At 40.6% G+C, this 14,605-nt stretch overlaps 1 protein-coding gene across 1 annotated transcript in view; it reads left to right on the forward strand.

Annotated features, from left to right (window-relative positions):
* Positions 1-14,605, forward strand: part of LOC137639994 (probable ATP-dependent RNA helicase DDX10) — a 56,655-nt gene that overhangs the window by 23,555 nt on the left and 18,495 nt on the right. Inside the window, exons 7-9 of the mRNA XM_068372335.1 lie at positions 2,551-2,752; positions 3,945-4,107; positions 5,555-5,741. Coding sequence (XP_068228436.1) covers positions 2,551-2,752; positions 3,945-4,107; positions 5,555-5,741 — 552 coding nt within the window. The remainder of the gene's footprint in view (positions 1-2,550; positions 2,753-3,944; positions 4,108-5,554; positions 5,742-14,605) is intronic.

Here is a 14,605-nt window from a genome sequence, read left to right on the forward strand (position 1 = left end):
CTTTTCCAACTACACTCAACAAACTAATACCTCTTGAATTACAACACTCATGCACATCTCCCTTACCCTTATATAGTGGTACAATACATGCACAAACCCAATCTACTGGTACCATTGACAACACAAAACACATATTAAACAATCTCACCAACCATTCAAGTACAGTCACACCCCCTTCCTTCAACATCTCAGCTTTCACACCATCCATACCAGATGCTTTTCCTACTCTCGTTTCATCTAGTGCTCTCCTCACTTCCTCTATTGTAATCTCTCTCTCATTCTCATCTCCCATCACCGGCACCTCAACACCTGGAACAGCAATTATATCTGCCTCCCTATTATCCTCAACATTCAGCAAACTTTCAAAATATTCCGCCCACCTTTTCCTTGCCTCCTCTCCTTTTAACAACCTTCCATTTCCATCTTTCACTGTCTCTTCAATTCTTGCCCCAGCCTTCCTTACTCTCTTCACTTCTTTCCAAAACTTCTTCTTATTCTCTTCATATGACTGACCCAATCCCTGACCCCACCTCAGGTCAGCTGCCCTCTTTGCCTCACGTACCTTGCGCTTTACTTCCACATTTTTCTCTCTATATTTTTCATACTTCTCTATACTATTACTCTGCAGCCATTCTTCAAAAGCCCTCTTTTTCTCTTGTGAGAGTAAAATATTGTAAAGCTTTATTTCGAGAGAGACAACCGTCCGTTGATAGTTCTTATGAATTTACTGGTCTTTAGTCTAACTTTATCCTTAAGTAAAGAGAAGAGCTTTTTGCTTATTTAACCTGATCAGTCTCTTGGGTCCCAGCAGCATTCTTTGATGATATTTCTTATTCACTATTGGTTGCTAAACAGCAAGTGGCTATAAATCTACAAGCAACCAACATCTGCTATTTAGGGTCATATCTTGAATGCAGATAGAATCGCTCTCATCATCGAGCAGACTTTTTGTCAGATCCAGAGAGACACGTATGCTCGAGCTCTCAAATCAGTTCAAAATCCTTCCTCCTCTTCCTTTCCTTTCAATTATTTTCCGCCTTCCAAATAATTTTCTGCAGTTTAATTTAGGTTTGAAGCTTCTCAGGTTTTTGTTTCATGAGAAGAGTATTCCCAGCAAGGAAAGCTCTTAACCCTTTCACCCCCAAAGGTACGTTTCACAGAAGCCATCCCTTTACCCCCATGGACGTACCGGTACGTCCTTGCAAAAAAATGCTATAAAAATTAGTTTTTCATACATTTTGATAATTTTTTGAGAAAATTCGGGCATTTTCCAAGAGAATGAGACCAACCTGACCTCTCTATGACAAAAATTAAGGCTGTTAGAGCAATAAAAAAAATATACTGCAAAATGTGCTGGGAAAAAAATAACCCCTTGGGGGTTAAGGGTTGGAAATTTCCAAATACCCCGGGGGTAAAAGGGTTAATGGGCAAGGTGGTTCAATTATGTTTACATTCCCCGTTTCCCTACAGAAGGAAGGCTATAGGCTAGCTGGGTTCCAGTTTAGTTGGAAACAGTTAAATCTAGATTCTTCTTTTTTGTCTGGTCTTTAAGAGGGATAAGCTTACCAGCTTCTCATTTTGCCTCTGCCTCTTCAGTCAGTTACTCCAGTTCCCTTTCCATCATATATCAACAATGCAGTCAGGACATTTTCCATCCTATCGAAAATTCAGATGATATAAATTTTAACCTAATTGTAGTGGGTGAAAAATTAGGATATTAATCATTGTCAATAATTATTGTCATAAATATTTGTGTGAATATGTTTTGGAATTGTACTTGCAACCTTATTTCCTTTTGTGGTTAGGTTTGTGTGCACTATCCTTATGGTCAGACAAGCATCGTATTAATATGCTTTGTTCTGATTAGATACCTTTGAAGCTTTATGCTTACGTTCTTTCGGTGAGCATCTATTCTGATGAAGCTGGAACTGAAACCAGACACCTTTAAGCTGTAGATGGAAAATAATTTTAATATGTCACAGACTTTCTGTTCTTGAGTATCATAAATATTCGGGTCCATTTGCCGTAATTCAGTATCTGTTTTCCCTGTTGGAGTCCTTGGGCTTATAGCATCTTGCTTTTCCAATTAGGGTTATAGCTTAGTTAGTAATGATGATAATAATAATGTACAAATTAGCTTAGAAAATGATAAAGATAAGATATTAAAAAGGAAGTAGTATTTCATTCTGAGGCAAAATAATATAATTATCTGTAGAACTCTTGTGGAGATTGTGATTGTGTGAAAGTTTAATTACTTGTTATAAAGAACAGGTTACTATATCATCTCTAAATGATAAAGATAAGATATTAAAAAGGAAGTAGTACTGTATTTCATTCTGAGGCAAAATAATATAATTATCTGTAGAACTCGTGTGGAGATTGTGTGAAAGTTTAATTACTGGTTATAAAGAACAGGTTACTATATCATCTCTAAACTGTCATTTGCTGTATTAAAATCCTAAGATACTGTATAAAGAAAACTTAAGAACTTGTATGAAATAAGCATATATAATTTTATAACTTATTGCATCTGTTTTCTTCTGCTTTCAGAGATGTGAAAGACTTGATCCGCGCTGGTTGTCGTAATCCCGTGTTTTGTTCCGTGCACGAACATTCGAAAACGGCAACTCCTAAAACGCTGAAGGAAAGCTACGTCGTTTGCGAAGCGCACGAAAAATTTAGTTTCCTCTGGTCTTTCATTACGTATCACAAGAAGCAGAAAATACTTGTTTTTCTGTCAACGTGCAAACAGGTAAGGTTCTTTTTCTTAAGACTCGATTGCCATATGAGAATAATGATGTGAATGTTGTGTTTGAAATTGGTATGTTGAATCTTATTTTATTTTAATTGCCATGAATATTTCTTAATTTTCATATTATTTTTTAACATTTTATGCATGAGCTTTTAGTTAGGTTGTGTTAATACTGTATATCTTCTTAAGAAAATACAGTTTTAGCTTGTTTTAATGTATGTTTATGAGGAGAAATGCTTTCAAGAACAAATAATTGTATTTGTAAAGATAATGACAAATAATATCAAGAGCAAAATAATAGAGAAGGTTACTCCTCATAAATTGGAAGAGGAAGTAATAAACACAAACATTAAAAGTTTTTAATGAAGAAAATTTTAGTGCAGACAGAAAGTAGAACTCAAAGATGGAGATTGTTTGGGCAATAAAAAATAAAAGTAAGAAAAACACTAAATTTGGTAGCCAGGGCAAAGACCTGAGGAAGACCATAGAAATAATGGACAGGGGTGATAGATGAAGAATTGGCCTTAATAGGAGTTGAAGTCAATACAGAATAAATAATTCATTTCCTGTTTCCATAAATGAAAAACTAACGTCAAAACTTTTGATGACGATGACAGATTTCTTTAAGTATAATATGAGTACAGTATTTACAAAGGGTTTTGAGGAGTGTGTGAATAACTAATGCTAGGGTCCACCCAGCAGTACCAACCAAACTTGGGTGAGTCCCTCATCGGTCAAGGAGAACAAAGAGGAAGAATCTCTCTTTTGTTTCTTTTCATGTTGGCTACCCCAAGAACTGGGAGAAGTACCATGGTAGATAGATAAATGAATAGCTACTCAACATTCCTTAGTTATTTCTAATATGGTACAAATCCTAACTTATGAAAATTAAAATCAAATGAGTACCAGCAGCTTGAATGGCTGAGGAAAAATTTTAATATTCTAACTATAGGAGTTCTCTTTAAAATTCTGTTAGAGAATCCTCAAAATGCACTTGTTTTTACGGTACATTTTTCAATCTTAATGGCATGTTATTATTCATAAAGACCAGGTTATTAATTTGTGAATTGTAAATGAATAAATACTCTTATGCTTACTGCTTCGTTATCTCTTAACTCGCTTAAATTTATCATTCATTTTACATTAGTCCCTTAAAAAAATATCAGTACTAATGTACTTTTTCTTATTCAAGGTCAAATATATCTACAATATGTTTTGTAAGCTTCAACCTGGCTTGTCTGTGATGGGACTTCATGGTAACATGAAGCAGCTGAAACGCATGGCTATGTATGAACAGTTTTGTCGCAAAAAGTCTGCCGTTCTCTTTGCTACCGACGTTGCTTCTCGAGGTTTAGGTAAGTGCTTTTGAATATTGTCTCGGCTAACCAAATTTCCTTTTAATGCTTCAGGAAAGTTGTTATTTGTTCTTGCCTGACATAAAAATGGTCGTCCCTAGGAAAAATACAATTCACTTTTGATAATTAATATTTTTTGCTGGTTTTTGGAAAGCAGCGTTTTAGAAATTGAATGGATATGATAAAAATGGATGACCAATAAGAATAAAAGTAAGAAGTACAATAAAGTTTTGTATTTCAAGCCTTTGACATATGCTAGGGATGGGTAGCTGACTTTTTATTAATATTAAACCCATGTTAACCAAAGTTAGTAGGCTGGCCAGGGCACCAACCACCCGTTGAAATACTACCGCTAAAGTTATTGGGTCCTTTGACTGGCCAGACAGTACTAAATTGGATCCCTCTTTCTGGTTATGGCTCATTTTTTCTTTGCCTACACATACACTGAATAAACTGGCTTGTTATTTCCACATTTTCCTCTGTCCTCATACACCTGACAACACTGATATTCCCAAACAATACTTTGCTCAAGGGGTTAACTACTGCATTGTAATTGTACAGTGGCTACTTTCATCTTGGTAAGGGTAGTAGTGACTCTTTAGCCATGGTAAGCAGCTCTTCTAGGAGAAGGACACTCCAAAATCAAACCATTGTTCTCTAGTCTTGGATAGGGCCATAGCCTCTGTACCATGGTTTTCTACTGTATTGGGGTAGTGTTCTCTTGCTTGAGGATACGCTCGTCATACTATTCTATCTCATTCCTCTTCCTCTTTGTTTTTTAAGTTTTTTATAGTTTATATGTGAAAGATCTACCTGTATTTTAATATTATTACTGTTCTTAAAATGTTTTATATTAATTTTTCATTACTTCTTTTGTACGGTAGTTTGATTATTTTCATGTTTCCTTTCTTCACAGGGTTATTTTTCCCTGTTGGAGTCCTTGGGCTTATAGCATCTTGCTTTTCCAATTAGGGTTATAGCTTATTTAGTAATGATGATGATAATAATGTACAAATTAGCTTAGAAAATGATAAAGATAAGATATTAAAAAGGAAGTAGTATTTCAACATAATGTACTTCAACTAGCCAGATTTTTTGTAATAATTGTACAATTCAGTCTAGAAAAAAATAGATATATCTTTTACCATAACTGGAATATTGGTGTATGTTGGTTTAAAATTTGTTTAGGTTCCTAAAAAGTAAAAATATAAAATAAAGCAGTTATTTCTGTATGAATGAGCATATACAGTGGAACTTCTGAGTTAAATTGCATTTAATATGAATTGGTGTTGAAACGATATTTTAAAACAAATGTTTGTCCCAGAAATTAGATGATATTTAGAGCTTGCATTATATATGACATCCCTTTCAGCTGAGACCTGTATCTCCCACTGCTTATAAATAGAACCCCCAGGGTATTGTAATGTAATATTTTTGTACTTTGCAGATATACCAGCTGTACATTGGGTTGTACAGGCAGATTGTCCGGAAGATGTAACTACCTATATTCATCGTGCAGGAAGAACCGCTCGCTACGCTATGGAAGGAGAGTCACTCTTAATATTAACGCCGTCAGAAGAAAAAGCCATGGTTACTAATCTTAAAGCGAAAAATATTCCTATAGAGAAGATATTGTAAGTACTGTATGTAGGGTTTGAAGAGTTACTGTGGGTGAATTTCTATAAGGGAATGCATTTAGTTTTTATCAGGTGTACATATCTTTATAGTAATTCCTTGCTATGTCATGGTTCGTGTATTGCTTTCTCTGTACATCGCAGGTTTATAGATGTAAATCTATATCGCTGGTTTCCGAAGACAGGCTCAATAGACATAGAGATTAAAAAGATGGAGTTATATAGTTGATTTCATGGGCTAATCCAAGCAGAGGATAGGAACACACACAATAGGTGGCATCAGGTATATCCCTGTCCAGTTATTATTGTTTCAATGCACCTCCCTTGACGTTCGTACGATATTGCTTTGTTGCCGAAGCTTTACTTATATCTACGTTAACCTAAAAACTAGAAAATTCCCGTTTTCTTCCCTTCAAGATGTTTTTCACTTCTTGCTCACTAAAATGACATCTGGTGACTAATGGCACATACCACTATGTGAGTAGCCATACCTGTCATTTTTAGTGTTGATCTTCTTCCCCACTGTTATCCGTACAATAAGGGGTCGGTTGCTTGATGTGCCCCGCTCTAATGCCATCGATCAAAGGCATCATCTTCCACCAAACCTCTTTTCTCCATATCATCCTCCACCTTATCTCTCCTGATTCTCTGCCTCCCTCTTGATCTTCTCCCTCGTACAGGTTCCTCCCAAGCTCTCCTCACTTCCTCCCCACCATCCATCCTTAACTGGTGACCACACCATCTCAGTCATGACACTCTTATCATCTCAGTAATCTTCACTACACCTGCCATTCTGACTTCATCATTTTCCAAGCACTGGGATAGTCTAGATGGCAATAAAATGAGAGAAGTAACAAATGCCATATCTCCTTGGAGGTATAACATGATGCCCCGAAAATGGGAGACTTCTCTTTGTCGTTTCCGTATTGGTCACACTCGGTTGACACACAAGTTTCTGCTGAAGGGCCAACACCAACCCTATTGTGAAGACTGTTTAGTACCTCTAACAGCGAGGCATTTTTTGACCGAATGCCCAACATATAATAACTTAAGAAATAGATATCTGTTTGAGGCTCGAGGTGAGGGTGGCAGGTTCATCCTTGCCAAGATTCTTGGACATGATGTGTCCTACTATGCAAGTGACATTTTTAGATTTATTTCAGAAGCAGGTCTTCTGAAAACTATCTAACGTTTATAATGACATCCAACTTTTACGGTTTTAATCGAATAATATTTGATTTTTTTGCATATATAAACCAAATGATATCGGCGTCAATGACCGTAGATGTCAGGATGCCTGAAAACCTTAAATCAATCAATCATCATTTTCCAATCTTTGAAATAGTGATACTCCCATAATCCAACTTATTCTAATCTCTGTTCTCTCAAGCTTTGCTTCCTCTTTTCGTCTTAAAGCCCAAGTGTTGATGGTATGATGCATTTAGGTCGACATTTACTGCCCTACTCCAGATCCAAAATATGTTAACCCTTTTACCCCCAGGCTATTTGGAACTTTCCAACCCTTAACCCCCAGGGGTTATTTTTTTTCAAGCACATTTTGCAGTATATGTTTTTTAAATTGCTCTAACAGCCTTCATTTTCATCATAGAGAGGTCAGGTTGGTCTCATTCTCTTGGAAAATGCCTGAAGTTTCTCAAAAAATTATCAAAAATATGCAAAAAAAAAATTGTAAATAGCAGCTTTTTGCAAGGACGTACCGGTACGTCCATGGGAGTAAAAGGATGGCTTTTGTGAAACGTACCAGTACGTCCTTTGGGGGTAAAAGGGTTAATAGTAGTCATTTGGGATGTGTTCTGGAATCGTTAGTAAATACTGCGTAGGTTATTCAAAGGAATTAAAACAAACTTAGGTTTGATTACTGTTGGAGGTAGCAGCAGTAGGGGATTCAGCGTTATGAAGCTTCATCTGTGGTGGGTAACGGGGGAGGGTGGGCTGTGGCACCCTAGCAGTACCAGCCGAACTCGGTTGAGTCCCTTGTCAGGCTGGGAGGAATGTAGAGAGGAGAGGTCCCCTTTTTTTGTTTCGTTTGTTGATGTCGGCTACCTCCCAAAATTGGGGGAAGTGCCTTGGTATATGTATGTACTGTTGGATTATGTTGATTTTGATGACCTAGCTTGTATAAGGACTCTGGAATGTACTGCTATTTGAAATATTGATGATGATGATGGTGAATAGAATCGGATAAAGAATTTAGCATTAACTGCTCAGAATGTTGTGCTTTCATGATCCTTATTCTCATAGTCTCTTGCCAAGGTCTGCATTAGGGTTTAGATAATCATTGTGAGGAATGTGAAAGTGTGACATTTCCCCTAATGGAAAATTATCTTCAAATGGTTACTAAATAGTTTGGGAGTTTCAAAGTTTAGATGAGGGCCATAGCCTCTGAACCATGGTCTTCCACTGTCTGGGTTAAAGTTCTCTTGCTTGAGGGTACACTTGGGCACATTATTCAATTTTATTTCTCTTCCTCTTGTTTTGTTAAAGTTTTTATAGTTTATATAGGAGATATTTATTTTAATATTGCTGTTCTTAGAATATTTTATATTTCCTTGTTTCCTTTCCTCACTGGGCTATTTTCCCTGTTGGATCCCCTGGGCTTATGGCATCCTGGTTTCCCAGCTAGCGTTGTAGCTTGGCAAATAATAATAATAATAATAATAATAATAATAATAATAATAATAATAATGATTATCAATAATAATAATAATAATAATAATAATTAATACTTAACAATAATAATTGTAATAATAATTATAATTAGGATTATAATGATAATAATAGGTACATCAAAGGGAGAATAATATTAATGCTACTTGAGCCATTAATGAACCTTTAGTCGTTGAAGAATCCTCATCTGTTAACGAGTCTCAGGGTTTTGATGGTAATGAACTCCATAGACTCAATTGCTTTACCTTCATTTATACAGCAAATAAAATTCTTTAACCTAACTTGCACAGTTTTGAACCCCAGCATAACCCCTGAAGTTTTGACCAGTGTTTCTAGTGCACCAATCAATGAGGGCTGAAATGATATTTCTTGAGGGTGCTGTCACAATACTTAAACAACCATCTATTTGACAGATGTGAGACTAATTGATTGGGTAAATATCACCTAATAGTGATAGGAGTTTCACTAGTTTAAACAAATGCTCAATATTTCATTGTTCCATGTTCTTGGTATTAAAGCTTTCAACTTATAGTACATTTCTTTTAGCGAGTCATATTTGCACCGACTCACAACAGTGCCCCTTTAGCTTGGAAAAGTTTCCTGGTCGCTGATTGGTTAGAATTATCTTGTCCAACCAATCAGCGATCAGGAAACTTTTCCGAGCTAAAAGGGCACCGCTGCGAGTCGGTGCAAATATGACTCTCTAAAAGAAATGGACTATAGGTAATGAGCATGCATTTGCATAGTTACAAAATTTACTTAAAATTTTGCATTTTGAAAATTGGATTTTTTTTAATTAGTGATTCTTAGGAGTTAGTTGAAGATTTTTCAATATTAAACTTACCCGATAATCATGTAGCTGTCAACTCTGTTGCCCGACAGAATTCTATGGAGGGATACGCCAGCTATCACAATACTAGAAGGGGGTGTACTTACCAGCGCCACCTGTGGCCAGGTACTCAAGTACTTCTTGTTGACACCTCCTCAATTATTCCTCTGTCGTGCTTCTGACAAGACGTTCTGGGATACGCTTATGTTCTTGGAGTATTTTCACGACTTTGGTGAAGTATTTCTCTTTGATTTCGGCTGTCGCTTTACTGGAAACTTCTATTTTAGCTTAGTTAGCTTTTGGAATTAATTTGATTAATTTTGGTGTCGAAGAGAGTATGAACTCTCGTTCACCTTTCAATGGCCGACCCTTCCCTTAGACGGAAGTGTTGGTGTCTAAGAGAGTTTAGACTCTCTTTCTTAATTTTGCTTAACAAAAGTTATAGATTTATTTTATATCTCTCCGCCTCTTATAGGCCTCTTCGATTAACTTCCTTTTATTATAAACTTATTAAAATTAATTTTTATATTTGTTTATATTCGACCTTCCTAATAGTAGGCGGTCTTTTCTTGGTACCGAAGTTAATTATCGTGAGCCCGTCATTTCGGTTTTACCTGTTAACATATTATGCTATTTTAAGGTCTTGAAAGAATTTCTTTGATAGTCTCGTACTTTTTCAAAGTTGAACTAACGTTTTGTTTGTCTCGGCAGTTGTTGACGTTCAGAACGTTTCAACTTGCACTCTATCGTTACGATAGAGAAAGAATGTTCACGGTTTCACATTGCAGTAAGAGTAACCGTGTCTAGCGTTTTGTTCATTCTTTCTTAACTTAATGGTTTTGATCCTAATAAGGAACTTTTCTTTTTGGGAAATATTTCAGTTTTTTTTCCTTTAACAATAATATGTTTTAACGATTTATATGATTGGGCTCTTCTCTCAGGTTCTAAGTCAAGAGAGAGAGAGAGAGAGAGAGAGATAGAGACGGAGGGAGAAAGAGGATAAACGTTTCCCTCAAGCCTGCCAGGCGTACGAGTAACGTCGTTATCGTTTTGCTCTTATCCCTAGTCTCTTTAGGGGAAGAAACTAAACGTTTCTAGAGTGATCTAGTGTTTAGTCTCTTTCCAGCCACTGAATTTTCTTTCATTAGATTTTTCTGTTACATTGTAATTCTGTTTTCGCAATTACTAACTTTTGAGAAGGATAGAATTGCGTGTTTCAGGTACAAACCACTTAAAGTTTCGAGTTCAGTGAAATAAGTGCAAACAGAAATCAAAGTGATAAGTGATTAGCGCAAAGTATGTCAGTGTTATGCGTGAGGGTACTTTTGTGCGCGCCAGTCGTCCTCCCAGTCCGGGACCTCTTGCAAGCTCCCAAGCCCAGGGGAGAAGCAATGTCGAAGGGCAAAGGGTTCGGCAGGCCTTGATCGGCGCACAGAAGTATCCTCGGTGGTTGTGGGCGTGTCTTACCGAGACCGTCACTCCCACCCGCAGACGATTGAGCCCTTATTTTGCTCGTCTGCAGAAGAGATTTAGAGGAGAAAATAAAGGCAGAGTAACGCTGGTCTCAGGTCTCAAGACCTCTTAAACGTAAAGTCCAGACCTATGCCAGACGTACGAAGTAAAGTTCAACAACCCGGATGCAGTCATTGGGTTAGCTCTGACTCTCCTCAGTCATCAGTTTGTCGGGCTGAGAGTGCGCCTACACTCCCCCCGCCTATGCTCGCTCCGCCTGATCACAGTACCACCTGCCAGGCGTACGATGTTGTGGACTCTACTACAGTCCATGCAAGCACAGCTTTCGGACCTGATGCGTGAGTGTCGTGCTGAGAGTGTTGCACCTCCTCCTCCTCCTGCACCGGTGGTGCACCAACCGGCTGCACCCGTTCAGCCTGTGCTGCACCCGCCTGCACTCGCTGCACCCAGTCGCAGCACCATCTGCCAGGCGTACGATGTTGTGGACTCTACTACAGTCCATGCAAGCACAGCTTTCGGACCTGTTGCGTGAGTGTCGGGCTGAGAGTGTTGCACCTCCACCTGCACCCTTTCAGCCTGTGCTCAATCCGCCTGCACTCGCTGCACCCAGTCGCAGCACCATCTGCCAGGCGTACGATGTTGTGGACTCTACTACAGTCCATGCAAGCACAGCTTTCGGACCTGTTGCGTGAGTGTCGGGCTGAGAGTGTTGCACCTCCACCTGCACCCTTTCAGCCTGTGCTCAACCCGCCTGCACTCGCTGCACCCAGTCGCAGCACCATCTGCCAGGCGTACGATGTTGTGGACTCTACTACAGTCCATGCAAGCACAGCTTTCGGACCTGTTGCGTGAGTGTCGGGCTGAGAGTGTTGCACCTCCACCTGCACCCGTTCAGCCTGTGCTCAACCCGCCTGCACTCGCTGCACCCAGTCGCAGCACCATCTGCCAGGCGTACGATGTTGAACCTCTTTCTGTGTTCGCTGTTCCCAGTGTTGTTCAGCCTCAGCCTTCTTTAAGGCAACCTTCGGTTTGGGATCAGGAGGATTACTCCACTCTTCCTCCTCCTCCCCTGGCTGCTCCACCGGTGGTGCAACTCTCGGTGGAGGTACAACCTCTTCCACCTGTGAGTCAGTCTCCTCAGCTGCTGCACCGAGCTCAACCCGTGCACCCTGATCCTGCGCCTCAGACACCTCTGCTTGCGGGAACTTTACCTTGTTCTGCGCAACCTCGGTCTCTTCACGCTCCACTCATACCACAGGAACAGGAACTTTCTGCACCTTCCACTGTTGTTGTTCCAGCTCGTTCTGACTCTGCTGTTCAGCATACCTTACCTCCATTTTCAAACCATGGCAAAAATATGAATCATGAGTTATGAATGTAAGGTAAACATTATGTTGATTTTTAAACCCCATGCAAGCATGCATAAAGCACTCTAGCACTGGTCATGGAATTTCTGAGAAATGTTAAACGCCATGCACACGCTCTGCTTTCCTTACAGCAGGCTCTGCTTACAGCAGGCTCTGCTTACTACATGCTCAGCATTCAGCATGCTCTGCATTCAGCATGCTCTGCATACAACATGCTCTGCATACAGCATGCTCTGCATTCAGCATGCTCTGCATACAACATGCTCTACATACAGCATGCTCTGCATACAGCATACTCTGCATTCATCATGCTCTGCATACCTTACCGCATGCTTCTCAACATATCTTGGGTTGTTGCCAACTCACTAGACTGTCAAGCAGTTTCATAACGTTGCCTTCTAGTCTGCTGCTTTTGCACCAGTGAACCCTCACTCAGAGAACTTAGCTTTTCTAGGATAAGGTCCCTGTAGATGAGAAAGTTCTTTTCTCCCTCCTTCTGATATTCCCTTGAGGACTCTGTCATTTGGAGGGAGCCTTTAGCTGCATAACCTCTTATGGACTTTTATTTAAGCATAACATGCTTACAGGGAAGGTAATGGTTCCACTTCAGCCGCTAATCCCGTCTGTTACCACACCTGCTCCCATAGACCTTGAGCTGTGTTGCATGACATGCAGTCCAAGCTTAGTCCTTGTTAGAGGATTTTTTGTTTACGGAGTCAATGTGTCACGGGGAAGACGTTCAACAACCAACAGAAGGGACTTGTTGTGACGCAGTGCGGCAACCTCAGCAACCCGTTAAGGAGTTGTCTGTACGACCCAGATAGTCTAGACAGATTCGGGTTGTCACTGTACTTCCTCGCTTGCCCATGATTGACAGTTTACAGACTGTGCAGCAGTATCATGATCTTGTGTCCGGCTCCGTCAGACGACTGGCTTTTAAGAGCTCCCACAAGTCGTCGCTGTCTGGAGATTTTCAAATGGACTATGGATCTGACCAAGGAACTGGGCCTCCTGGTCAATTTTGAGGAGTCTCAGCTCGTTCCATCCCAGACCATTGTTTCCTTGGGTATGGATCTTCAGAGTCGAGCTTTTCGGACTTGTCCGTCGGCCCCAAGGATCTTCCAAGCCCTAGAATGCATCCAGAGCATGCTGAGAAGGAACCGATGCTTAGTCAGGCAGGGGATGAGTCTAACAGGGACACTTTCATCGCTGGCCCTGTTCATCGAGTTAGGGAGACTCCACCTCCGCCCCCTTCAGTATCATCTAGCTGCTCACTGGATAAAGGACATGACGCTAGAGACGGGCTCAGTTCCTGTTTCCGAAGAGATGAGGTCTACTCTAACGTGGTGGAAGAACAGCATTCTTCTCAAGGAAGGTCTACCTTTGGCTGTTCAGACCCCCGACCACCGTCTCTTCTCGGACGCATCGGACACGGGCTGGGGTGCGACACTGGACGGACAGGAATGCTCGGGAACATGGAATCAGGAGCAAAGGACACTTCACATCTATTGCAAGGAGTTGTTGGCAGTTCATCTGGCCTTGATAAACTTCAAGTCCCTCCAGCTTAACAAGGCGGTGGAGGTGAACTCCGACTACACCACAGCCTTGGCTTACATCTCCAAGCAGAGAGGGACTCATTCGAGGAAGTTGTTCAAGATCGCAAGGGACCTCCTCATTTGGTCAAAGATCGAAAGCTCACGCTGGTAACGAGGCTCATTCAGGGCGATATGAATGTCATGGCAGATCGCCTCAGCCGTAAGGGTCAGGTCTTCCCCACAGAGTGGACCCTTCACAAGAATGTTTGCAGCAGACTTTGGGCCCTGTGGGGTTAGCCAACCATAGTTCTATTCGCTACCTCGATGACCAAGAAGCTCCTCTTGTATTGTTCTCCGATTCCAGACCCAGCAGCAGTTCGCGTGGATGCCTTTCTGCTGGATTGGTCCCATCTCAGCCTGTATGCATTCCCGCCGTTCAAGATTGTCAACAGGGTACTTCAGAAGTTCGCCTCTCACAAAGGGACACGGTTGACGTTGGTTGCTCCCCTCTGACCCGCGAGAGAAGGGTTCACCGAGGTACTGCAATGGCTGGTCGACGTTCCCAGGACTCTTCCTCCTAGAGTGGACCTTCTGCGTCAACCTCACGTAAAGAAGGTACACCCAAACCTCCACGCTCTTCGTCTGACTGCCTTCAGACTATCGAAAGTCTCTCAAGAACTAGAGGCTTTTCGAAGGAGGCAGCCAGAACGATTGCCAGAGCAAGGACGACATCCACTCTCAGAGTCTATCAGTCTTAATGGGAAGTCTTCCGAAGCTGGTGCAAGGCCAATGCAGTTTTCCTCAACCAGTACCACTGTAACCCAGATTGCTGACTTCCTGTTACATCTAAGGAACGTAAAATCCCTATCAGCTCCTACGATCAAGGGTTACAGAAGTATGTTGGCAGCGGTTTTCCGCCACAGAGGCTTGGATCTTTCCTCCAACAAAGATCTACAGGACCTCCTTAGGTCT

This window comes from Palaemon carinicauda, chromosome 4 (genome assembly GCF_036898095.1).
Source record: "Palaemon carinicauda isolate YSFRI2023 chromosome 4, ASM3689809v2, whole genome shotgun sequence".
NCBI lineage: Eukaryota > Metazoa > Arthropoda > Malacostraca > Decapoda > Palaemonidae > Palaemon > Palaemon carinicauda.